Source organism: Genypterus blacodes, unplaced genomic scaffold, assembly GCF_046128005.1.
Source record: "Genypterus blacodes isolate CSIRO-AG114 ecotype Tasmania unplaced genomic scaffold, CSIRO-AGI_Gbla_v1 ptg000055l_1, whole genome shotgun sequence".
Taxonomy (NCBI): domain Eukaryota; kingdom Metazoa; phylum Chordata; class Actinopteri; order Ophidiiformes; family Ophidiidae; genus Genypterus; species Genypterus blacodes.
Genome location: NW_027466867.1, coordinates 7567430 through 7593829, shown reverse-complemented (window position 1 = coordinate 7593829; position 26400 = coordinate 7567430). Strand labels below are relative to the sequence as shown.

The following is a 26400-nucleotide window of genomic DNA, read 5'->3' as shown; positions in this document are numbered from 1 at the left end:
TCCAGTGAGGCTGTAGAGAAATATAAAACCTCAATGGCACACTACCCCCAAATGGGCCCCTTGTTCAATTATTACTTCCTTGTGTGGCTTTGTAGCGTTTGTTATATAATGGCTATAGCCTGAAAGGAGTACAGTAAGAATGAAATCAGGACAGGAGGCTGCTGGGAGGCTTTTTCTAACTTCTTCTTTTTCTATTCAAACTTCCAAAGGATAATAATCGCAACCAGATATGACTTCATTCAATAATTTCACCAATTTAGGGGTTTTATGTTACTGGTGATTTGGGTGACCTACATTCCAAAAATTCAACTTCCATGAACTGCAACACAGTTGGTTCACAAGTTTCTCTCCACACTGCAGCAGGGTGAGTCCTCAGTCCTCAGGAGAACTGACTGAAGCAAAGAGTTTCCCACAGGGAGACAGTAACACTGCACCATCGCTATGCCCTAAAGACCTTCATACAACTTTTAGGGCCAAGAGAGTTTTCACGAGACTGGAGACACAGTGGTTCTTTCACTCTCTTCGTGTTCTCTGTGCACAGTGTTTTGTATTTTCCACTTCTGATATGTCCCCTGGCTGTAATTGGTCCAAATATCACATGCTAGTTGAGTCACTGGTGTGGGATCTGCGTGCGGGCAGCTTCTGTTTTTGTCCATTCATGACTTCCTTGTGTATTTAGGAAAGATGTCTAAACAAACAAACAAACAGAGACGATACTTACTGCTAACTCCTCTCCCTATCTTTTGATGCCTCTGATAATTAGTGATTCATGACCACTTTGCACCCCCTACTGGTAGTGGAGTGGATTTTCATCTCATCTTATCATTACAAGCGATTCAATTCAATCAAAATTCAATTCAACTTGATTTAAATATCTCCAAATGACAACAAAAGTCATCATTCATATCAGATAACAAATGATGTCATTAAAAACAGTCCTCCAAAAACTATGACATCATTCATATGACATCATGAATGTTACACACATTCATATTGTCATCACCATGAAAGAAACAATGACAAAGGTCAGGGGTCAAGAGAACGAAGGAGTTGGTATCTACCTTCCTCAGCCAGGGGAAAGAGAGACAGCAGTGTGAAACTTTCCCCATCAAAGTTTTCATTGAAGGTGATGGGGCCTTCAGGCGCTTTGCTCTATTAAAAAGAATTCCACTTCTCTAGCACTACACTGCCTGTTGTTCTAGGTTGTGTTCACTGACCTGTTTGATCTTATGTCTTTTGAAATTTACTGGGGCCTTAACGGTTGATTCACAACCAAGCACCAACCGTCAAAATGACATTCATGCATTGATGAGGTGCACGCAGACACTGTAGTTCCCTTTCTGAAATTAGTATCCATTCTCCATGCACCAGTATATCCTCTTCAAGTCCCCACAGCGCCCTTAGCGAGGCCCACCAATGAGGCAATTAAAAGCAGCACTTGGAAGGTCCTTTGAAACACATGTTCTGTTTGAAATCTTTAATGTTCAAACTGTGAGTTCTCAAAGCTCGCCAGGGCAATTTAGCCTTCAGACTCTTTTAGCGGGGGACCACCGCCGTCATTCAGTGCTTGTGGGACAGAGGAGAGCGACTGACAAGATGGAAGCGAACATCCGAGCGAAGTGAACAAAACCCTTCTGTGTTTCCATTCTTCTGTCAGGACAAAAATTCCCATGTGTTCTCAAAAACGGGATTAGTGCCGCGGGCGCACTAGTTCCACTTCCCCCCGTTTCATCCTTCCCTATCTAATCTCCTCTCCTCCCATGCCCACTGTATGCATTTAGTAGGTTAGCTATGGATCAAGTTGAGCGCGATCCAATTAGTGTCCTACGCCATCTGACACAGTCTGAACAACATGTGCTGCTGATCGCTCCGTATGCGTGTTTGGCCATTTTATGATATTTTCGACTACTTTTCAAGTCGCCCGCACACGCGTATAAATACATGGCAATCTGGTGTTTTTAAATGGTAAAATGAGCCTGTTTAATCCACTGAAAGAGACCGAGGCACAAATAAATGAGCTAGTGGATTATTTATTTTCCTTCAGTTGAGTCATTTCAGACATCACAGAGCTGCTACTTGCTATAAACCATCAAACTACACTGTAAAACCTGAAGGAGGGACACAAGATTTAGCCCGACTATTGTAGGTAGCAATCATCATTCCTGTGTGTGCTTGTTGGACAGAGAAAACAAGAGTGTGTTGAGAGTAATACACAGTGCTGATGAAAGGTGAAATGACAAAAAGGCTATAATCTGTTCTTCCAATGTCCCTGTGTGTCTTTGGCGAGACGGAGCATGAGTCAGGAGAGGGGACAGCTGTAGCCCCATCACAGGATTTCACAGTGGCAGCGACGATCCCATTTATCGCTGCCAGGAAACACTAATGGGAGTGCATGCACACACACAAGGTGAGGTGGAATTCCATCATCTAATGAGTTATCATCTCCTCATACATATGTATGCTCGCACAAAACACTTACACAACACAGGATTGCCGATCTGGCGCACGCTGACGAGAGGATATTGTCACATTTATCCTCTTCGTCTCTGTCTCATACACACCTTTTGATTTATGTCCGTTCATACACAGCAAAGCGAGCAGAGTCGTCCCTCTCTCCTCTAGCTGTGTCCTGCTTGTTTTTCCTGGTGGGATTCCAAGACATTCCCCAAGCCAGATGTGATGCGTCACAGGTTTATTCTGGGTCTGCCCCGTGGTCTCGTCCCAGTTCGGACACGCCCCGATAACTCCTCAGAGGGGGGGAACGTCTTCTGACAGACGACCGCAGCCTCTGATGTGGAGACGCCGCTGACCCCCGTCCCAGCTGGATTTGATACACGTTAGTACAAATAAGGGACTTCTGTTTCTGAGGGGATCACGAGTATGAACATGTGACCTGGACTCGGTCTCTCCTTCTGCACAATCAAGCACGAGCACCACCGTCACCACTGCCATTGAAAAATAATTTATTTCAGAAACGTACTGTGATCATATATTCATTCATATTCTGCATGATAAGCATTTGTTTGTACAGTGAAGTCACCCCACAGAGGAAAGAAAGAGTAGTTGAGATATATTTTTTTTCCGCTATTTTTTTTAACCATGAAAACTGGGACTACACCACAGAGTCTCTGCTATAGCATGATAAGTGTGCCAACCCTCTGTGGCATCATTCCAGGGAAAAGGTTTACAGCTGCTGCAGGACAGTCTCTTTATAAGCAGACACACAGTGAACGCTCTGTAAAGCTTACGCAGAAGAAGTGTAATCGCACACACACACACATACGCACACACGCGCGTGCCCCAAACTCACACATTAGCACACACACATATTAGCATTTGGGACAGCACAGATACACACACCTGCATTTGCACAGAGTGGTTGATTACACAAAAAAGAAGAGAGAGCGAGAGGTGAGGCAATTCCATGACATCATCTCTTGGGCGCAGGCCCGGCGCTGCCCCGTGACAGTGACAGGGAACTACAGCGGCGAGGGAGGAGAGGACGGAGAGGACGGAGAGGACGCAGGGGGGGAACTCCTCTTTGTGTCTTATCAAAAAAAAGTTTTCGGCGGGCACCAGCAGCTGTTGCCGGCGTGTCACAGCGGCAGACGACCTCGGGCAGTTTTGACACTTTGTACTCCAGTTGGATTTCAAACAGTTACGCTGCCATTTCAGTCAGACGAATGCGGAATGAGATTGATATGTCTCTGTCTGTGTGTCTCTGTGTGTGTGTGTGTGTGTGTGTGTCTGTGTGCTCATGTGGAAACAGCAAAGGGTAGGGATAAAAATATGGATGGCGTATGCAAATGAATTCACAGCCCACATCTGTCAAAATTAAAAGAAGGCTCTCATAGCGCGAGGACGGCCATTATGGTGTCATTATGAAAGACACCATCAGCAGTTCTGACACACACGGCGCCAGATGTCATAAATGTTTCTCTATCAAGGCATCTTCAGTCCACGGCACCGCACTCACATATAGATTTTAAAGATTTCCAATTGAACAGATGTACACGCCTATCTCCTCTGGATCCTCCAGGCACTGTGCAATCAGTGACCTTTGACCTGCCGTGGCCACATGCTGTCTGATTCTTTTGATGGACTCGTGCCTTATCGGTCGATGAGCTGAAACTTGTCCCCCGACCAATCGAAGCAGGACGAGGCGTGGAAGTTTGCCCGATTTTGCTAGAATGCCCCATCACTGTATTTCATCACTTCCTTCTGTACGTCCACTTCCTGTAAATCCTTCAGGTCCCAAGAAATGTGGATCCATCAGAATAACATCAGTCTCCATTAAAGCGTCCGATGAAGATCAGAGTCGCGCACAACTCCATTATGTCCTGTTGGTATATATATTTATATATACTATGTGTGTGTGTGTGTGTGTGTGTGTTTGTGTGTTTTCAAAGGTTCTTGTGACTTTGTACATAATCAAGATTATTTACCTTTTCAACATCTGCAAAGAAATAACAAAAGTAAAGTAAAGTAAACTGAAAAAAAACATCCATGCAAACGGTTGATATGAGAAAATAAATGTGAACAGATGGTGAAGAGAACGAGTCAGAAATCAAAGTCTACAATGGAACTCACACACACACACACTAAATAAAAGAAAGTAGCAGAGGAAAGTCTTGTCGTATTGTTCTGTGTGTTTCCAGACTAAAACAGAAATCACAAAAAGGAATTAAAAGAAATAAAAGACACACATGACTTGTTTGGGTTGACGTGTGACGTCACGTCGTGGTCTCCTTCAAAACAATTCGGGTAGATAACTTGAGAACCGTGTGTGTGTCTCAGCATTTCTTTTTTTTCACACAAAGGAGGAGAAGCCAGCGATGGGGGCCCGCGAGCCCGGAGCTAGGCTGCTGGGGGGCCTGTACAGGGTGCTGTGCTGACTGGGAGGGTTGGAGCTCTGCTGGGACGGGGTGGGAGTCCGGCTACCTTTGGGCCTGAACAGGGTGCCTTGGCCCTGGGGTTGGCCCTGGGGCTGCTGAGGCTGGGGGCTGGGCGAGCTGAGCTGCGGGGGCAGTGGCGGTAGAGGGGGCAGAGGCGGCGGGGCGCAGTGGTCCGGCTCGCCCGACTCCGACTCGGTGTAGCTGTAGGCCTGTGCTCGGGAGATGCCCTTCTGTTGGCGGCGCCAGGAGTTGTAGTAGGTGGGGTCGCTGATGTAGTGGTTGACGAAGGAGTGCGTCTTCTGTCTGTTGGCTTCCACCTCGTACTCGCTGTCGCTGCCCTGAAAGGGGTAGAGAGAGAGAGAGAGAGAGACAGACAGGTTTGAGTTATGGCGGGAAACTCTGCGACATCCGTGTTGGGGAGTTAGAGATGTAGAGGCTATAAGTGCAAATGAACATGAGGTTACTGGAAAGTCAACAAGTATCAACCACCCTCCTCTCTGTATAAAGAACACATGCACACACATGCACACTCACACACACACACACACACATCTACAACACGACACAAGTACATATGGACACCAAAATGAGGGGATGGTCAAAGCATGATGATGAAGAGGATGGCGTATTTCTGAAGCGTGCATTGTAAACGGACCATCAACACAGGATGGCAAAGGTCAAACTGCCTTCGGGGGGGGGGCTTAAACAGGATCGACCAATCAGGAGCAGATCGAGCTGTAAGCTATGCTCAGTGCTGAGATCTGTGAATCCGAGCCGCGCCGGAGAGACGCGGCAGGATTGTGTTGTTGTCGCACAATAACCACAACAAGCTACGGTATGAGACTGAAGGAGGAGATTGGGACTAAGGACAGGAACCAATCACCGATCAGGCTACAGACATTCAAGCAGGCAGCCATAGGAACCTCACCAAATGCAGTGGAAGTGTATGTAGGCCACCTGTCCCATATGAAAACACCAGCGCCTCCTATGGGTAAACAAAACAATTGGGTTTACATGACGATATGCAAAATAAGAGACATTTGGCCAAGCCTGCAAAGATCAGAATGGCCTCATCATGGTTAGAATCACCATCAAATATACTTCCTGAATAAAGTCAGATTGATTTTAAGAAGTACAAATGGTTTGCTGGAGCTGGAGCAGAAATCCAAAAGTGTGCAAGTTCATTTCTCTTCAATTCTTCATGCATCAAAGTCAATTTGAATTCAGATCCGACGCCGTCTGCGGGGAAAAAAAATGAACAGAAAACGTCAAACAAAAAGAAAAGCAGCTTGGGTGGGATAAGATCGCTCACGGTCAACTAATTGCCGCGAAAGGAAGCTGTCAATCAGCGTGTGATCGATGACGAGGCCAAGATCAAACTTCAGTAGCTGCCGACATTGTCACTGGGTAATATTCTAAAGAATCTGTTTGGAATATAAAGCAGCTATATTACAAAAGATGAGGCGACAAAGGCCTTTTCAGCTACAATGACTCAGATAATTTGACTTTTTCGTGGTGTACGATTACAATCCCTCTCTTTTTTTATATATGTCACTAGGTGCTGACATGCAGTGGATGGACTCACTCCAGAGCACAGCAGCCCTCTCTCTCTCTCTCTCTCTCTCTCTCTCTCTCTCTCTCTTGCACAGATGTGATACACATGGCTATAGGCTCAGATTTCCCTCCTTCCTGCCTCCACATGATTCGTGTCTCCTCTGCCAGACCTCCTGTACACAGTCCTTTTCAGTCCTTGATACACGTCGACATAGTTTACAATCGTCAAAGTCGACGCTTGCCCCCCTGTGATGGATTAAGGCCTCACTTTTTTATCCTTTTGGATTCCAAACAAAGGCACCGCCATCTCCTCTCCCCCTCTCGTTGCTCGCTCCTCTCTATAAATTAATCAAAAGCAGACATGGCGCCTTTACTCTCTCTCCCCCCCCTCTTGATTCAAACGTCGATTCAAGCTGGTCGATGCTCAAACTGTACATTTACATTTCTATTTCTATTTCTTTCCAAATGTTCCTCCCTGTAAAAACATTTCAGACTCCTAAGGGGGCATGGATTGGGGGTGCGCACTCCTGTCCATTTGTAACCTTGTCACCCAGTTGTAAACACTCCTGACCCCGACCAAGTGGTGAGAAGCATTCCAGTCATGCCGCAGCATTTAGAAACACAACAAGACAATAACAAGAAACCATCCACAATGGACCGACAAGACACACTGAGCTACTTCAAGTGGCATTACCTCACTTTGGACGAATTAACACTGCATTTAGAGATCAAATACCCCTCCTGTGTGTGTGTGTGTGTGTGTGTGTGTGTGTGTGTGTGTGTGTGTGTGTCCTGCCCTGAGCTCGGCCCCCGGAGTGTGTGTAACAGATGTTCCGTCTCCTGCAACAATCTACGGACAAGCAGTCACCAGTCCAGTCTTTCCTCCCGCCCGCCCGTCTTTGGACGATGACCAACGTTTGTCAAAAATAACTGGATGATCACGAAGACGACGACGAAGAAGATGAAGAGGGGGAGAAAAAAAAAGGCGCTGGAAAAATGTGCCTCAGGGGGCAGCGTGACCTGTGAGGCAGCGCTGTACATCAAGTCATTACAAGTTAATTACAGCAGCTGAATATTGTGAAAGAAGCCGACTCCGAGCCTGGAACGCGGCGCTGCGAGCGAGTCTCCAGGGAGCTCTGATGGTATCTAGGCGGGGGATACGTGTAGGACAGACGCACCAGCCCACCAGTGTCAAGGACTAAACGGTTATTCAGCATAAAGGGAGTGAAATTAAGCGGTTTAAGATGAAATAAAAGACGTATCCCATTAACTGGTGAGACCTGCTGACGGGAGTGTGTTTGAACATCTGTGTGATAAAGTTGCTCCAAGAAAAAAGAAAATGTTGAAAAGGAAGAGAGGAAAGTCTGAAAGAAGGTCCTGTGCGTCACCATAGAACATAAACACACGCACACGCACACACACACACACACTCACACACACTCACACACACACACACACACACAGAACAATCACCTCACAGTAACACTGCCTCGTTTGTTCAGTTTGTAATAGAAACGTAAGAATGGAAGTTTGGTTGTGCATATAAGAGAGACCGCCCCTCCCCCCCTTAAATCTGAAGCTTTGTGGGTCAGTGCTTTGTCCTCCAGTTATAGATTATTTGGAGTAAAGGGGGGAGGGGTGTTATGTCACTCTTATTGCAGCAGCGGACACAGCAGGGGTCCACAGGGACAAAGGGGGAATATGGTGAGCAAGGCTGGAGGATGAGGAAAATGTCAATACAGGGATTTGAGAAGTTAAACTAACACTAGTTTAGAGAACGTTTGGAGTTTTGTGTCCCCTCTCCCTCTGTTACCGCGCTCGTCTTTGTCCATTGTACTCTCCCTCGTAAGAACAGATGCCAGAAGATGATAGTTTTTTTGCGGCCCGATTTGTCCATCGCGTTTCCTTTTATTCCGTGCCGTGACCTCATGCTTTCAGACGGGGCCCAGTCAAAACAAGACGCCGCGTTGTCACGAGAGACAATCCAAACATTGCAGACAGATCGCCACCCGAGCCTCAGCCAGCGGCGGGGGCCTAGAGCGGCCCGAGAAGTGAGAGAGGGTGGAGAGAGAGAGAGAGAGAGAGAGAGAGAGGGACAGTGACAGAAAAGAGGGAAACATTGGGGAGCGAGCAGCAGAGGGAAAGCAGACGTTTTCATTTCTCTCCCACGGAATGCAGCTCTGGATAATCTACAGTACAGTCCGGGATGAGATCATCTGCCTTGGACTTCCCGAGACGTGAATGCACACGTCTTTGCTGCGAGGTAAAAGTAAACGTGCAGCGGTGGCGGCGGCGGCCTTGCTCCTTGGCCCGAGTCGATGCTATCTTGGTCTAAATCCCCCTTTTGAGGAGGAGCACAATAGTCAACTCATACCTGCCTAGAGAAGGAGCCCCGAGGATTAAAGGGGACAGGCGGCACAGTGTCATACTGATAACCCAGAGTTATCCGCTCAATAAAACTTCAAAGAGCATTCCTGGATTTCTCCACAGGCACCCCTGGGTGTTGATGCGACGGCCTGTCGGGGGCGGGCGGGCATGGCGGTGCAACCCTAACTAACAGGATGAGCTCTGTGCGTTTTTCACTCATCAAAGCCAACGCAAATCTCTCAAATCTGCAGTGTGGCAGCAGGGGTCGTCATCCCGGGCCGAGGAGGAGAGATAGTGCATTAGGCCCGTGTTTGACAATACACAAGTGTGAACGCTAGATATGTCAGAGAGGCGACGAAAGGTCAAAATGCTTCATTTCAGAGGAACGCCATCGCAGCGGGAAAGATCCTGTCCGTAGCGATTCATTGTGGGGAGATTTTCATATGATCTGGAAGTAGGGCTTAGCTCCCGATAAGGCCAGGTGAGGAGAGATTCCTGGCTGAGGAATTCACACCAGGGATGTATCCAGCAGCGGAGAGATATTCTTAGATAATTTAGGGAAGGCCGAGAGTAAAAGAATTTCAAGATGAAAGGAAACACAGAAGGAAGCCTTGAAACCGAGGGGAATTCTGGTCCGCTTCCCCTCAGACGCTTTCATCCGACGAGGATCAAAACCAGACAGCTAGACCGTTAAGTCATCTCAACAATAGAGCACAGAAAGAGTCGGAGAAGGGAGGCGACATAAACAAAAACAGCTACAGCAACATAACGCAAGGACACAGAGGGGAGGAAGTAACTCAGGGAAAGAAAAATAAAAGGAGAAGGAATCAAAGCGTGAAAGTTAGGAAATCAAAGAGACAAGAGTGTGTGAGGTGGAAGACTGATCAATGGAGAAACACAGACAGCAGAGAGAGAGAGACAGAATGCATTCAGTACACACACACTCCTGAGGCGGAAAGCAGTCCGGCTTTGTAGCTTTTGGCGTTCGCTGAGCCAAAGACGCTTTGGCAATACTTGTCAGTCATCAGTCTGTGCTGATGTGCCTGTGTTTGCGTTGGGGCGAACGTAGAGACGAGCGTCGGAAACCTACCAGTGAAGCAAACCTGCTGCTTCTGACACAAATACAAACCAGACATGCTGAGAGCTCCAGGGGAAAGTTGGAAGAGCGACGTCGACGCGTAACTCGGTCTAAAATAAGTTTCGCTCTGTTGCGTAACGCGTGCTGTGGTTGAGCGCAGTGACCTCAATCTCTGGGGGCCAAAAACCTTCCTTACCACTAGGATGCGCTGTTGTTAATGTCTCATCTTTCCGCTAGCCTAACAGCATCTATACCTCATGAAGTCCGCAGGTCTAAGGTGAGAGACAGTAGACGACACCATGTGGACGTGTCTTCCTCGACACCGAACGCCGTACAGCCGACAATGCAACGTTGAATTCCCGCAGAATTCAAGGAGATGGGGGCGTGTCCACACACACACGGTTATGAACATATACAGTAAAGACGCCCTCTTGACTCAGGCTGTGCAGAGGAGCTCGGAGACGGTGTGAGATACCTGCGAGTCCGAGATCTCGGAGGGTTTCTCCGTCAGGCTGCTGCTCTCGGCGGGGATCAGGTCGTTGTACTTGGTGCTGACGTCCTCATCCGAGTAGTGGAGGCTGCCCGGGCTCGGCCGGGGAGGAGACCTAGGGGAGGGAGGGATCGAAGCAAAACCATCAGAGTCCATCAGCTGAGATCGATATCGTTCCTCAACATTCTCTATCCTAAATTTGCAACATTACTCTGCTAAAAGGAATTCAATGTAATTTCCCTCTCCCCTGACTTTGCAAAGTGCCTTCAACAGTTTTCCTTTTCACCAGCTCAGTAGGGGACAATTGTCGGAATGTGGAATTCAAAGATTTCCTCCTCTTTGTCTTGAATACAAAAATACACAAGTCCATTCTTTGACATTTCAGCTGATGCATATTCCGATCAGGGGAAAATTAAGCCTCAGTTCTTTATCTGAAAACAAGTGTTTGTGTTCAACATGTATGTGGACCACTGCCAGAAGGTGTGTGTGTCCGTGTGTGTGTGTGTGTGCGACCATGGAGGAGGTTAACTTGATAAGACTCATGGGACATTCATGAGCAGATTGCCTACAGCCGCAGTCTCTCCTGAATAATTCCCTGTGATTCAGTCCTCACTGTGGGCTGTGGAATTTCAAACCTCTGGACCCTTGTGACTAAATTATAAACCACGGTGCTCGGGGTCATGGCACACGTACACACACGTACACACGGCCGCGTCAAAATTGATAAGGTTCCACCCGAGTGATGGAGCGGCGTTGCGCAATCGGAGGAGCGTCACAAATGTCTCACTCAGACGCAAAACGCTGAGCCGATTAACTTTCCAGGTTATGAATGACGGCTGCCGAGCAACGAGGGGGGACTCCGTAAGGGAGTGTGAAGACTGATCGGGTTGAAAGTGTCGTGTTGACGTGAGACAAAATGAGAGCAGAGGCAGATGAAATACTGGGAAAACATTGCCTAAAATGGAGCGCTGCAGTCAGGGGTTCTGTTAAATAAATATTTCAAGGCAGAGAAAAAAAAGAAAATCCTCTCGGTGCCTGAGCTTCTGCGTGCTTTCCACTGTCCCCTCCATCCTGCGAGACAAACAGCCATCTGTTTTTGCTGATTGCCGCTGGTTTGGCTGAGGCCGCCCGGGACAACGCGGCGTTCTCTTGACCGTCCAGGCCACAGTGTCGCCCAGCTTTCCACGCCAAAACCACATTTGCATAAGTATTTTCTCCCAAATAGAAGCATTTTTTTAAATAATTTTGAGACATTTCATGGACAGATTCCAACAGCTTCCACGACGGCGGTGATGAGTTTTTAAAACGCGCCTTTCAGCTCCGCTTCATGATTTATACTAAACAAAGTAACGGTTAATTAGCTTTGCATGAGCGGAGGAGGGCTATATGAATAATGTAAAGTGATTGAGTGCATTTGCATTATAGAGGTAATAGCTGTGAGAATTCACAAAGCACCCATTCACTTGTCAATTGCAGGAAACTACAGTGCATAAAAACACATTTGAATAGTTGAATACTGCGTTTACGAGCTAACGCCGAGTTGAGTCAACACTCAGAGCATTAAGCATGTTAGAACTCAGACTGGACGCAGACTGAGGCAATAAATCAGAAACCGATGAAGCCCTGAGTCATACACACACACATAAGCCTATTAATTCCATCCAAGTGTGTGTGTAGTGCCGAGTTTAAAGTGCGTGTAATGACTAACATGGCTGAATTTTAAATATATGGCTTTTAAGCATAGATTTATTGTTTCGCAAGCCACAAGTAAGTCACAAGTCCTCATCCCAACACTCTACACTTCTGTTCTAAACAAACTCTCCGCCGTAACCTTTAGCAACTTGCATTCCTCAGCGGTCCTTGCAGCGAGGGCCCCCGTATACCAGAGCCAAACACAAAGCCGGAGCCAAAACGTGAAGCAACGCTATTGCGAGCCCACTGGGACATTATGATGAAGTGCCTGTTTCAAAACACAGAGGAAGCTGAGCCCACTCTCACTCTCTAGCCAGTCTGGTCCATGTTCCAAACACAGTCCGGCGAGGTGTAAATAATTGATCAGCTCTCCCACCGGGACGGAAAGGGGGTCCGCTTGATCCTCTCATAGCAGAGAACCCAGTCTGTAGTACACAGGGAGGGATGATCAAATCCGTCCCGGGTCTTTACACCTTATCAACCTCTCCTCTCTCCTCAATTGCCTGGAGGGACTCATTAGCATGTCTGTAGCGTTCAAGAGCTTTGTCACTCAACAGTGTTTAAAACTACGGTAATCTCTGCCGCCTTATCCTCTATCAAGATCGCACCCAAGCTGAACCCAAAGTCTTAATGCAAGGGTTTAGAAAAACAACGCTCGGGAAGATAAAACTGTTTATCCTTTCCAATCTGCTAAAACACAACACAACAACAAAACACATTCCTTGCGGATTTTTAAAGCTTGGCGCTGCAAAAAACTCAGGTGTTGGGATTATGGGGCCAGAGTTCAAAGACGATTTGGAAAGTGTGATTCGGTGCATCTGTGCATTCTTTCGCTTCCAGAGACGTCACGGGGGAGGGAGCCTGGAACGTCCTCAAAGGCCCGAGACACCTTTGATCTATCCTCAAGGTCACACACCTCCTACACACCCACACAAAACTCCACATTGCACGGTACAGACGTCCTCGTAGCGCACCTGCCTTCTCTGTACGATGTCCCTCGCTCAGTAAGACAGACACCGCAGAGACATCCACCGTAAACAGGTGCTAAGGATCCAACACAAGGTACCCGAATCCTAAATGGGACTTTTTAAATACATGACTCAGTCCCTGCCAGACATTCGGTCTCGGCCCGGATGCCAGTCAGAGTGATTGACGCCGAGGTCCGACCGCGCTGCGCCTCTTACGCCTGCAGACTCTGTGAAATGTAGAAGCTCATTAAAGGAGCAGCGTTTGCTTTATATACTGCTTTTAATGGCGGGAATGTGTGGATTTAATAAGGTAGTCTCTGGAGGAGTGTGTGTTTTTGTTTCACAGAGCCAAAAATGCTCTCAGGCATGAGGTAAATTTCCCCTTGGAAAGCCAATTATTTCACCATATTGTTATTTAATTTGCATTTCAAATCAGGTTGTTCTCGTTTTAGCACCATGACCGTATTAAAGCTTCTTGTGGTACGAATATATACGATAAGCAGATTCATTTCTTGAGTGTGTGTGTGTGTCCGTGTGTGTGTCTCTGTGTGTGTGTGTGTGTGTGTGTGTGTGTGTGTGTGTGTGTGTGTGCTGACCTGGTATAGACGCCGTTCTTGCGGCAGAAGGAGTTTTTCACAGACAGGCGTCGGTTGTTGAGCTCCAGCGCGGGGAAACGTCCCTCGTCCAGGCTGACCATGTCCCCGTGGGTCAGGGCGTTGCAGTTGGAGTTGTTACCTGGACACACGTACAGAGACACTGTGTGACCACAGGCCGGGTGGACAGGCGGGTTAGAGAACGGGAGGATGGATTAAGCGGATGACTGAATTCAAAGACGACAAGCAGACAACGGATGCAAATGAGACTGTTGAGGAGGATGATACATTTAAATTAAGAGAATAAATGAACCTTTGAAAAACAAATAAGCGTGTAACACACTCACAAAACAGATGAATTAATAAAGCAAAAATGTGTGTCGATGATTAAAAATCTCATGTAGCATCTTATTTTAAATTCAAGTGGAGATCCCAAAGTAAAAAAACAAACCAAAACAAATTTAAAAGTGTGTTTTGCGCCTTTGGCAACATCTGGAAGTCCGCTGGAATCCCAAAGAAAGTTTTGTGGCTTTGAATAATGCTTGGGAGAAACACGAGCTCGCAGTAACAGAGACACCGGTTTGAGGTCAAACGTCCCTCGTTTCCAAACAAATTATTGTCTTGAGAGGAGAGAGATGGCAGATGTCCCACCTCGTCTACATGCTGGAGATTAATGTTCGCAGGGGTTATTGCTCGCTGTGTTACAGGTTAAAAACACTCTGGGCTCACTTAAGATTGATGGGGGTGGGACGACAAGGCCAGGGCGGGTCCTCCGCGGGCGCCCGGGCTACTTGAGGTCAATTGGTGGTTAGGCAAACACAGAAAAGAGAGAGAAAGAAAGCAGCCGCTTGCTCTCTCGGTCTGTCTGTTGGCCCGGGCCGCGATCCTAGAGGGGTTTTGAGAGCGTCTTTGTTTTGGGGGAGAGAAGGAACCTCTTGTTTTTCGCCTGTCAGTCAGAAAGATGGGCAGTGACCCGCAGGGACCCCCCTCCCCTCTTCTGCCAAGCAGCAACAACACCCACAGCAGAAGTGCTGAGCTGTTGGGGGAAGTACCCGCTGATGTCAGAACTGCACAGAATGGATAAGTAGCCCTCTGCTCTTCCTCCCCCCTCTCCCCCTCTTCCTCCCCTCCATCCATCCCTTCCTGTCTGAGAAAGCTGTGCGCCCCTGTGCCCTCGTCTATTCGCAGTTCGAGTTTTCGAGTTACGCCCCCTGTGTGTGTGTGTCGCTCACCTGATTCCGACTTCTTGGCGTACTTCTTGCTCTGTCCTCGGATGATGAGGATGAAAACCAGCAGCAGGATGAAGATGAGGCCGACAAGAGCCACCACAACCAGGAACCACCACTCCTCGTAGAACGGCGCCACCTTTTGGGCTGGAGAAAGAGTTTGCAACACTTAATCGGCCCATTTGTTTTTCCCGTTCCGTCTGCGTCTGGACAAACCTGGCAACTTACCGGATATGGAGGGAGAGGGCAGACTGGGAGAGCCGTAGCCGTAGTCGTTCACTCCGATTACGCGGAAGTCGTAACTAACTCCTTGTTTGAGGATATCCATGTAGAACGTGTGCGATGTCACTTCCTTGGGGATGTCCTTGATGAGTATGTCCCACAATCCCTCATCTGTAAAGTGAGTGAAGAGGGCAATATTACACGAGAACGGATCAAGCTGAACTATGGAAGCTGTAAAAAACATTTAAACAATGCCAATTTGTCTTTGATAGCAGGTTGTTTTACAATGTTTACTTGATATAAAGCGGCGGTCTGGTTGGCAGCTCCGAGGGTGATTCATAATTCCGACAAATATTACACAATACATCAGTTTCACAGCTCGCCCATAAAATTTACAACAACGAAATCTACATCGTAAATAGCGGCGGAGTCATATTTCAAATGGAATGTTCGATGCTTTTGCTATTTGCTTTCCAAAACCAGCCAGACACCATCCATTACACACGGGAGCTTGTAAACATCAATGTGAGTTCGACTGTTATAATGGCAGGCGCAGACATAAACAAACCCCCACAGAGTTCATCGCCGAAGCCACTCAACTTTTAGAAAGATGATGTAACTCCATTCAAAGATGACTCTAGGGTCTGAGGGCCTTTTAGTTTGTCTCAACCGTCTCCAACTCTCCCTCGGGGATTATCCTCCATTACGCTTTAACGCCAACACTCCGCGCTCCGCTTCCTTAAAAGCCCATGACGGCCTAACCCTTGCCCCCCCCCTGTTTTCACTCAAAAGTGGTGTAACCCAACTCTCCTCGCCACTCTCCGGGCCATCCATCAACCTCTTAAGACTGCCAGGAGGCCGTCAATCAAAAACGGAAACCAGACACTCGTTTGTCTCAATTGCCGCACCGCAATCAATATCCCATTAAAATACCAGCGTGGAACAGCTGTCGACGCTTTTCCGCAACTTTCCCCAAATCGAACTAACAAGGAGGCGAATATGAGGCTGTTAAGCAGGGAGGAGACGACAGATCAGCTGAGGCCGGTGTACCTGAAGGTCTGGCCTCGATGACGTAGCGCGTGATAGGCGAGCGTCCCGGATCGCCGCTGGCCCAGTGGATGGTCAGGGCTGAGCCGTAGCGCGTGATAAACGGCTCTCCAGGGGGTCCCGGGGCTCCTGGATGAGCAGAAGTGAAAATAGAGGCGTAGATTTGGATTAACGATGTTTCCAGAACGATTCCGTTAGAGAGATCTGTATCCTGTTTACCTTCACCCGGCCCTGTGGTGATGTTGGCCTCCACCTCGGGGCCGTAGATGAACGTCTTGGCCCGGATGCGGAAGTTGTACGTGACGCCGTCCGCCAGGTCCTTGATCTTCAGCCAGAGGGGGCCGCTCCCCTTCACGTCCACCGTCACTGTCTTACTGACGCCTGGGGGGGAGGGGGAGTGAAGACAGTCGGCACAGGCCACTGAAGACTCTAGACGAACACACCACATTTAGAGCAGGGGCGCACACGTCAATCTCACACACTCACACACAGGCACCAGTAATTGGATTAGTAGCATTGTAGTAAATCATTGGGGACAGTGGGAACAACATTAAGGTTAAGGTGAGGTTATCCTACAGTAATATCGATCATCAGTGTTATCTAAAGACACCAGCAGCAGGAGGGCTGATGGGTAAAGACGAGGCCGTACCATCCACAGGGGTGCAGGGCTCGTAGATCAGACGGTAGCCTTCCAGGATGCCGTTGGGATACGTCGGCTCGCCCCAGGACACATTAACCGAGGTGGTAGTCAACTCGCTGAAGTGGATGAAGCTGGGAGCGCTGGGAGCTGGGGGGGGGATACAAAGGGGTCAAAGGTCAAAGGGACATATGGGGAATGGTGATTGAAATGAGGGAAAATGGTACAAGTGATGGATTTCTGTCTCAGTTGCTTTGGATTGGATTTTAAATAAATCGTTTGGATGTATAAATGTGAGCACAGGCGAGGCAGCTGGCTCGCCGCCGTGCCTATTTCAGGGTCTCCAACATGTCAGAACCACTGGCAACAGAGTTCCGACAGGGTTACAGACTTATATTTGAGAAATTATAACCCAAGAGAGGGTCGTTTAGTTCCACACCAAGGGTCGTATAATATTTGCCCAGACCTCTCATGATGTGTTTAAGCTCTGTGGATCACACTGAGCTGGATGTTCCACACCATAATAGCCAAAGGTGTTACACTTCCATCAATTTGTCTTTAACCTTCAGTGTTTGACGGCCCAACCGGCTCGATTAGCTCATCGGCACCTTTTTTGCTTTCTGCTTAGAGGTTTTGAAAGCGTTATTATTGGACGGTATCGTTTGACTGGGGTCGGACTAGTTCACAGTCACAGGCGAGGCTCCAGGCGCTATTACACTCGGCTGAGCTTGTAATACACACAGTCGAGCAGGAGCCGAGAACACAAAGCTCCTTTGTCTAATAAAAAAGATGGGACAAGTATCTGCCCAGTGCGGCCCCCCATCCCTCCCTCCATCGCCCCCCAGCCTGTCATCTGCTTCCTCTCCAAACCCCAAAAGCTGTGAACACCTCCTCCTCCTCCTCCTCCTTTCACGTCCCCTTTCCTTCCGTCTCACTGTGAGATACATGACAAACCATGCAAAAAACTTCTTTTGTGCCTCGGAGAGGAAGAAAGAAAGACGGGTGGGGGGGGTTGTTTGGGGGGCGGGGCTTAGACGTGGCGCTCACCAGATGATTTCATACAATCCACTTTTCAAACATAAGATTCTCAGAGAGGTTGAGCTGATTGGGAACGTATGCTCAGTGTGTTTGGCCTCTGTACAGCAATGATTACCACCATCTTCATATTACATCCCCACCCCCCTACCAAAAAAGGGAACTTCTTCCTCATGTTGGACTCTCGGGGGGCCTCAAATCTACTGCCACGGGTACACAAGCGAATGTGACAAACAACTAAAGGACATTTGTCAAGGCTGTTTGTTATCTGACTGGGTAAAAAGCTTTTACCTGCTTGCTGAGTGCGTCCGCTGGTCGGGGGGCTGCGGGGCCCGTCGCCGGCCGCATTAAAGGGGGCCACGCTGATCATGTAAGTCGTGTAACCTGTCAGGTTCTTTAGCTTCACCCCGCCTTCGGGCATGAAAAGGGTTCGCAGCCGCTCGGTCTCGTTCTTGCGCTGGAACTCCCAGAAGTAAACCTACAAGGAGTCAGAGATGCATAAATACATTTTAAAGACGGCGTACAGGGAGCACACTTACTTCTATAACCATGGAAATCCATTCCAGACACTCTCTCTCTCTCTCTCTGCGGGGTAAGAGAGGCAATTATTGTATTTACTGTCAATGTTTCCTTAAGGAAGAGACTGAATCCCTCATTGTAAGGCCCCCTGGAAAACAGCCTCCCCTAAAAGTCTCGAAATTGTGCATTTAACAGTAATTAAAATCAAGCAAATATAGTTTTTAATGAGCTACACCACTGGGTTTATATGGAAAACAAAAGAGTAAAAATAGAAAACAGCACATTGAGGAGTTCATGGAAGGAGAGCCAGTGTGTGTGTGTGTGTCACTCTGACCTTGTATCCTTGGATGTCTCCATTCTGGGCGTCGACAGGAGGAGGGTCCCAGATCACGTCCAGCTGTGTTGCCGTCGACGACTGGATGGCCACGTTCTGCGGCGACGCTGTTGGGACTGTCACACACACCGTCACACACGCATTAGGCGCACAGGAAATCCCTCGGCGTGATACGCATTCGTTTTAATTACGGGGAGAATTGTGCTGAGTCAGCGTGCGGGCAGGCAGAACGATGACTTAAGGAAGACGAATGACACTGGAAACATTTGGATGTTTCTTAAAGGGGACGGTTTCGCTGCACGGGTTGCCAAGAGCGACGGCTGTTGCCAAAAGCTAATTCCCCCCCTCTGTGCACGCTGAGGGTGGTCTAACAATGCAGTTCTTGGGACATTGTTGACTGGGATGACAGCTAAAATCCCTGTGGTACTCACACACACACACACTCACAAACACACGCATACCTGCTTCTCCCACAAACACCTCCTGCGGCGTGCTGCTCGGCCCCTCGCCCACCGCGTTGTACACACTCATCCGGATCTCATAGCGCTTGTGTTTACTCAGCTCTGCGGCAGAATGACACAATTAGAGATGCGTTAAGACTTCTTGGAGGAAAGTCGCTGGAGCGTCGGCCCCCAGGATGAATGTGAGAACATCTGGCTTATTCATTGGGGCTCGTCAAGATAATATGACGTGGAAAACGCTGGAGTGTGCTGGGAGTGTAAGTGAATGTGTAGCTGCTGGCCCAAAGTTCTTCTTTGTTGGTAATATAAGGTGAGGAACCAAGGCAAAAGTCCAAAATGCAAATGAGTGTTTTGTGTTGTTACTTAATCACACTCCCACATATGTTCATCTGTGTGAGAGGTGAGCCAACTTACTGTCCAGTTCGCACTGCGTCATGGTCGAGTCGCTCAGATTGCGGATGCTGTAGGGAGCTGCGATGGAGAGAGAGAGAGAGAGAGAGAGAGAGAGAGAGAGGGGTGAGGGGTCAGAATCACAGTCTGGTGGTCAGACAATCACGCCCTCCATAGACTCAACACAAGAATTATTGGCTTTTTTTTAAACTCATATCTCCATTATCATTAAGCTATATGGCATGAAAAAGGAAGCAGCTGGACGCATCAGAGTCCCGTCTCCATATGTTGCTCCAATAACAATGTGGCTTCATAATAAAAAAGCAAACTGAATGCAACCCTGCACCTTTTTGCTCGTCTCTCTAATCTCAACACGACGAATCACAAACTTGGGCACAGAGAGAGAGAAATTAAAAACCCCAACCTAATTTCACACCTCAGCACACCTCACACCAAACGGCTTGCGTGTGTATATGTGTGTGTGTGTGTGTGTGTGTGTGTGTGTGTGTACCCTCCCCCTTCCACCAATTTCCCCCATCTTTAAAAGACCCAGGTTTCAGATGCTATTAAACAATCTGACAAGCGCACCGAGGCCTTAAAAGGACCTCCGGGCGTTTACCGGATTAATACAAATTACAGAGCTGAGGTTTGCTGGTTACGCACCGGTGAGCTCGGCCCAGGTCGTGGACGGACTGTTGACCGTGTGGACGGAGTAGCTGCGGAGGCGGTCGTACAGGAGCTCGCGGTATCGCACACGGAAGCCCAGGAGGATGCCATTGATCTTCTCCTCTGAGGGCCGCTGAGTGGGATGACAAGATATGAATGTGATCTCAGATATGTCAAAACATACACAACCTTGATTTTCAGTCTGTGTAATTCTGTGTGTGTGTGTGTGTGTGTGTAGCAGAAGTGCATCTCTATCGTTACTCTATAAGTGTTCACTGTAAAGCTCAGATTGTAGCTTCGAGCCTTCTGTTTCCCATTTATGACCTGTTAATTCCGGTGAGAGTGTGAGGGAGGGTGCTTTTATGAGTGTGTGTGTGTGTTGCCTCAACTATAAGCCTCGGTGTGTGTGTGTGTGTGTGTGCTGGCGTGGTCTCTCATTACAGCTCACAGCTCTGTGGATTCCCATTAACGATGCGACAGCCGCACCGCCGTCTCCCCCCCTTACCTGCCAGCGGATCAGCACAGACGTGGTCGTGTGCGGCGTGACGGAGAGAATCACGGGCGCTTCGTCGGGCGCTGAAAAGGCGATAAAAAGAGAGACTGAATTAGGCAAATTGACCTGAAGAATCGCACCGTTGCAGAAGCCCGGGGGAGTGCAGCGGCATTCACGGGGCATAAAGAAAACAGATGATCGGGCAGGATGAGGACTTTGATGTTGTGACCCCGCCCCTCTCATCTCCTGGCAACTACAGATGGCGAGCATGACGTCACCTCCTGCGTCTTCACATCACAATGGGCTGATTCATAAAGGAGATTGAAATAAAGTGCCTATTTTCATAATAGCAGTGATACAGAGCCCCGGCTTCACCCTCAGGCTGCTGATGTTGGACCTGCACTGTTATTAAGTCATTCAGTCAATTAGTGAGAGCAATACTGCCAACTTTAAAACTTATACTTCTACTCAAATTAGGGGAATTCAAATGTCATGTTTACACTATAATTACACTTACACAATCCCTGCTGCTTCATGCAAAGTGCCAGACAACTTCTAAGATATTTATCAGTGTGTATATATATATTTATGTATTCATCTGTTTCAAAAACAAAAAAGTGTGTGTCAGCACAGAGAGAATAAAGCCGATCACAGCGACACACTGACGATAAATGACACTTCAGTAGAGAATACTTTATAACAAACTAATTTGCATGGAGCCTGACAAAGTGTTAATGGAGAAATATATTCTTCCAGCCGTTTAAAAAAGCGGTTTGCCTGAACTCGCTCCCCCGCTGCTGGATGTCTGTTTGTTTTTTGACAAACGAGAAGAAACGGAAACTTCGGCAGGACTTTTAATAAGCTCGTCAAACTTTCCCGCTGATGCCCTCTCTCCCTCCCTCCCTCCCTCTCGCCCCCTCCTCTCTTACCGTCCTGCAGCGTGGTGATGGTCTCGCTCTCCTCGCTGTACTCGCTGTCGCCGATGTCGTTGGTGGCCTTCACGCGGAACTGGTAGGATGTGAAGGGCTTCAGCCTTTTTTTTTCGTTTCGGGGAAGGAAACAAGAAAGCGCCCGTTAAGCTCGGAGGTGCAGTTTGCAAACCAGCGTGGGGCCTTAATAACAGTTTATGAAGCTAGAAGTGCTCGGTGCAATTCATTGTTTTATGCTCTAACCCGGACCACGTTAATCCCCGGGGTAATATTTAAGGATATTTAGCAGCTGGAGCTGTGTGGAGATAAAGGAATTGTTTCATTTAATAACGCCATTTAGAGCGAAAGGGAATGACACCGGGAATGAAACGCTCTCATTAAAGCTCCGCCACCGCTGGCTACAAATGGAAGATTCTCTACCTGTATACTACGTAGGAGGACGCCTCGTGATTGACAGAGGCAGAGTGGACCGTCCAGTTGCTGTCGGGGAGCTCCCGGAGTTGGACGGTGTAATAGCGCACGGGGGAGAGGCCGTCGCTGCCCGGCTCCCACGACAGCAGCACCTGTCGGGCCTGAACGTCCTTCTGAGGCACGGTGGGGCGGCTGGTGGGCTGGGGGCGAGCTGGAGAGAGGGAGGAAGAGGAGAGAGGAGAGGAAGAGGAGGTTTGCAGAGAGAGAAAGAGAGAGAGAGGAGAGAGTTAAGGAGGGATTTTCTGGGAATGAATGGGACATGGATGAGGAGACAAGAGGACGATTGAGAATGAAAGAGGTTTGAAACAAAGGGCCGCCTCCAGGTGCGAGGACACAAAGACAGACAGGAGAGACGACGTCTTTTGCATTGCGATTGAAAGCCTTGGAGAGAAAAAAAAAGCCATTTGGCAGGGATGAAAAGTCACAGTAGAAAAGCAAAAGTTGGCGAGTAAACAATCCACCAGATGACCCCGAGGGAAGCAGATGGACTGATTTCGCTCTTGTAGTCGCATCAGAGTGTTTTCTGATAAACACCTTCAGGGAACACTCACTCCTTTAGAAATCACATCTGCTTACTGGACTGTTAAAAAATGAAACTAAGTGCACCGCAGGCTGAGCAAATCTCTCTACTAACTTGTGCCAACACTGATCACACACCTGCCATTGCCCTCAGCATAAGTACACACACACAAACACACACACACACACACACACACACACACACACAAATGTTACTACTTTGGCAGCAAACTACAAACGCGACGACAATCAAAATGACCGCTTTCATTATTTTCTCCCATATTTTTCCATAATCAGACGGTCGTGTTCCTCAAAACTAAATGGCGTCGCTTACCTCTTTTCTCCGTGGTGACCACCAGCGCCTCGGCCGCCTCGCCCCAGCCCTTGCGCGTCTGAGCCGTGATGCGGAACACGTAGGCGGACTCTGGCTTGAGACTGGGCACCGTGTACTGGCGGGCGCTGGGGTTCAGGACGTCGACTGTGGCGCCGTTGCCATTGGTGGAGTTGAGGTGGTACGTGATCTGATAGGCTGGAGAGAAGATGGGAGGGACAACCAGTTTAGACTTGAACGCTGCAAGTGTGAACGGCCCCCCTTAGAGTAGTGGCATCCGTCTCTGATCTCCTGGGCGCCTCGGCTCATTTACTCACCCAGGATGATGCCATTGGGCTGCGAGGGGGACTGCCAAATAAGCCGGACTGAGGTGGTCCGCACTTCAGGGAACAGGATCCCTACAGGAGGTCCAGGCACTGCACAGAAAGAGACAATGAGACCACAGACGTTCCTCTTCACTGTACCACCAAAATCAAAGCTGCTTTCTGAGAGCAAGTGTCCCTACCGTCGTCCAGCGTCCTCTCTAAGATGGGCGGAGCGCTGGGACGTCCGTCTCCGATCCGCGTGAACGCCAGGACCTGGATCTCGAACAGCACGTACTTCCCGAGGCCGGTCAGCTGCACGCTGTGGGATGCGTTTCCCTCCACCGTCCAGAAGTCCACCGCGCTGTCTGAGTCCTTCTCTTTGAAGACGACCTAATTAGAGACGAAGACGGGTCGGGCAAGAGAGAATTTGCGATAATCACTGGGAGAACAAGTCGGCCGGGCGCACATTATCTCCTCCCCATCGCCTTTTTCTGATGAGAGGCCGACACATCCAAAGATAAAAACCGGCCTAATTAGAGGTTTTCAGCAGCTTACTCAGTAAACAAACGGGGGAATAAAAGTAGAACATTAAAATGTATTAAAAAAAACAGACCTTGTAGCCCAGAATGAGTCCGTTCCTGTCTGGCTCGGGGACTTCAAACCAGCGCACCAGGATGCTGCTGGATGTGGTGGCGAAGGCGGAGACGTTGGTGGGCCCACAGGAAGGGACTGGAACATCAAACACATCAACTTTAAGCCACAGCTCGTTATTTATGCTGCGTTAACCTGCTTGTGACCGATACGCGCGAATGGTATTATTTACAGTGTGTGTGTGTGTGTGTGTGTGTGTGTGTGTGTGTGTGTGTGTGGGGGGGGGTGTGTGTGTGTGAAAGAGAGGTCCTGGTTTACCCTCCAGGCCTACTGAATTAAGCTGAGAGAAACAAAAGGCTTTTCAGAAACGGACCTTTCTCTCTTCCTTGGCACTCATCCTGGACTAAAATCGCTGATTCCTAAGAATTTGCTGGAGTGAGTGGAAAAGAAAGGGAGGAAAAAAAAGTAGCTGAAGGAATTCCACATTCTGGTCCATGTGTTCTCAATTTCCTCAGCCTCCCTCGTTCGCTCCCGACAAATCTCACTCCACTGCTGGCTACCCGAGGTCTGACAACCGACGCCAGCAAGAGGGAGGGAAATGAAAGGCCAAGCGCCAAAATGGAGGTATTGGAGAATGAATCAGTGCCCCCTCTCTCACACACACCAACCCAGTGCATGAGGCCAGTCTGCCAAACCTTACCAGACTCTCTGGTCCTGCCCGTGACCGGCTGGCTCCAGGGTCCCGTCCCGATGCCGTTGATGGCCTGGACCCTGACGTCGTACTCCGTCCACTCCTCCAGGTCCTCGATGGTGAACTCCCTCTCCTGGCGATCGGCGATGATGTGGGTCAGCGCCCGGCCGTGCGAGCCTGTGCGGGAGTATTGTATCCTGTAGCCCACCAGCTCCGGGTTGGCGTTGTACTCCCATTCCGGCAAAGGCTGCGCGGGGCAGACAGGTGGAGGAGGATGTGAGTAAGGAAGATCACAACGCTTCAGCTCGGGATTGTCGTTTTAGAACAGTTTCCCACTTACCACCCATCGTAACCAGAGGCTGGTCTCGCTGGCGGTACGCAGGGTGACGTTAGCGGGGGCCATGTCCGGAGGAGCCTGCAGGGTCTGGATCTTCCTGGAGGGCTGGCTGGGCGGACTGGTGCCCACGATGTTGACTTGTCTCATACGGAACCTGGTGTGTATTTTAGAGTTAAACATCAGCGTGATTACTGTAACGCCACGGCTGGAAACGCTCAGAATCTGGCAACGGCAAGCGAAGATGAGCATTATCACAGCGGTGCCTCCTCTTGCATGGGGCTTAATGCACTGAAACTGAGATCACAGCGATGGAATTGCACTCAGTATGATATTACGCTTCCATTTAAATACGCTGGGTGGAAGGCTATTTATTTTGTAGACTCAATATGCAGAATAAACCTGAATTGAAATAGATTTTTAGTGTATTCAACTTTACCAAAACGTAGAGTAAAGCGGCTTGATGTAACGTCTGGCTCGCATGTTCAGGCACTCGACTCTGCCAAATGTTAATTGGCTGAACAGTGAATCTGATCACGGGTCTAACACACAACACACACACTTCCTGGAGATAGAGATCAATACAACTATCACAACAAACCCCTAATGAGCTTATATTCCAGTCAAAAGCAAGACAGCAGATAAGGCTGCTAGTATATATCCTGAAATCAGATGCGATACCGATGCGCGTCTAAGCCTTATCGGCTGTTTGACACGATTTACACAAGCTTAATTTTCACATTATCTGCCGCTTCCTTGGACTTTATTGTTCATTCCTGCAGTCTGAGGAAATCACAAGCTGGTTTACAATCATTCTGCTATTATAATGGGTTGTTTGGGTATTGTGTGTGTGTGTAGATAATAACACAAATGGAAGCAGGGGGGGGAGATAGTCATCATTCCCCAGGAGGTTGTGTACCTGTAGAAGGTGTATGGGTTGAGGCCGGGAACTTCTAAGGAGCGGGCCTCAGGTTCGTTGGACAGCTGGTGGACCCTCACCCATTCTTCGTTTTCTCCTATCACGCCCACCTGGGAGGAAAGGAAGCAAATGCATTACAACAACATCCGTTCGTTTCATTATTCAAGGGCGCTTCCTGTATTTCGGGGGCCTCACCTGCGCTTCCACCTGCCAACGAGAGATGGAGGTCTTGCCATCGTAGCCTGGTTTGAACTGCAGCGTGACGGAGCGCGGGCCTATGTTGGAGATGGCCATGTTGGTGGGAGGGCCGGGGAGCTCTGAGGGGAGCAGAGGGAAAGTTTTTAAAAATAGGTTGAGGGAGTGAGAGAAAAAAAAAGCTGTGGAAAAGATGGGAGCCATAAAAACGACAAAGGGAATAAACGCCGTCGTATATCTGACTTATGATCCCAATCTTGCACTCTCCGGGGGTTCAGACGGCGTTATATAACAACTCGCCGCCGTCTCAAGGAGTTTGCTCAGGGGTGGATGCATCTAACCACATCGCCCTCGTGTGGCCGTACAGATACTACACACACGAACACGCCGATGTTCTCTCTTAAACTCTCTCACACCGCCTCTGTCTACACTCCCACAAAGTCGGGCT

At 48.7% G+C, this 26400-nt stretch overlaps 1 protein-coding gene across 1 annotated transcript in view; it reads right to left on the bottom strand.

Moving 5' to 3' along the window:
- Positions 1-2957: 2957 nt before the first annotated feature.
- The window catches only part of sdk2b (sidekick cell adhesion molecule 2b), a 56506-nt gene continuing 33063 nt past the window's right edge, over positions 2958-26400 (bottom strand). Inside the window, exons 21-44 of the mRNA XM_076152016.1 lie at positions 25953-26074; positions 25758-25867; positions 24845-24995; positions 24514-24751; positions 23836-23951; positions 23423-23612; positions 23235-23333; positions 22921-23115; positions 22017-22218; positions 21597-21700; positions 20680-20750; positions 20172-20307; positions 19533-19589; positions 19119-19220; positions 18658-18773; positions 18096-18282; positions 16782-16919; positions 16352-16513; positions 16136-16261; positions 15092-15256; positions 14870-15010; positions 13641-13779; positions 10370-10499; positions 2958-5233 (exon numbers count right to left, since the gene is read on the bottom strand). Coding sequence (XP_076008131.1) covers positions 4811-5233; positions 10370-10499; positions 13641-13779; positions 14870-15010; positions 15092-15256; positions 16136-16261; positions 16352-16513; positions 16782-16919; positions 18096-18282; positions 18658-18773; positions 19119-19220; positions 19533-19589; positions 20172-20307; positions 20680-20750; positions 21597-21700; positions 22017-22218; positions 22921-23115; positions 23235-23333; positions 23423-23612; positions 23836-23951; positions 24514-24751; positions 24845-24995; positions 25758-25867; positions 25953-26074 — 3620 coding nt within the window. The 3' untranslated portion in view covers positions 2958-4810. The remainder of the gene's footprint in view (positions 5234-10369; positions 10500-13640; positions 13780-14869; positions 15011-15091; positions 15257-16135; positions 16262-16351; positions 16514-16781; positions 16920-18095; positions 18283-18657; positions 18774-19118; positions 19221-19532; positions 19590-20171; positions 20308-20679; positions 20751-21596; positions 21701-22016; positions 22219-22920; positions 23116-23234; positions 23334-23422; positions 23613-23835; positions 23952-24513; positions 24752-24844; positions 24996-25757; positions 25868-25952; positions 26075-26400) is intronic.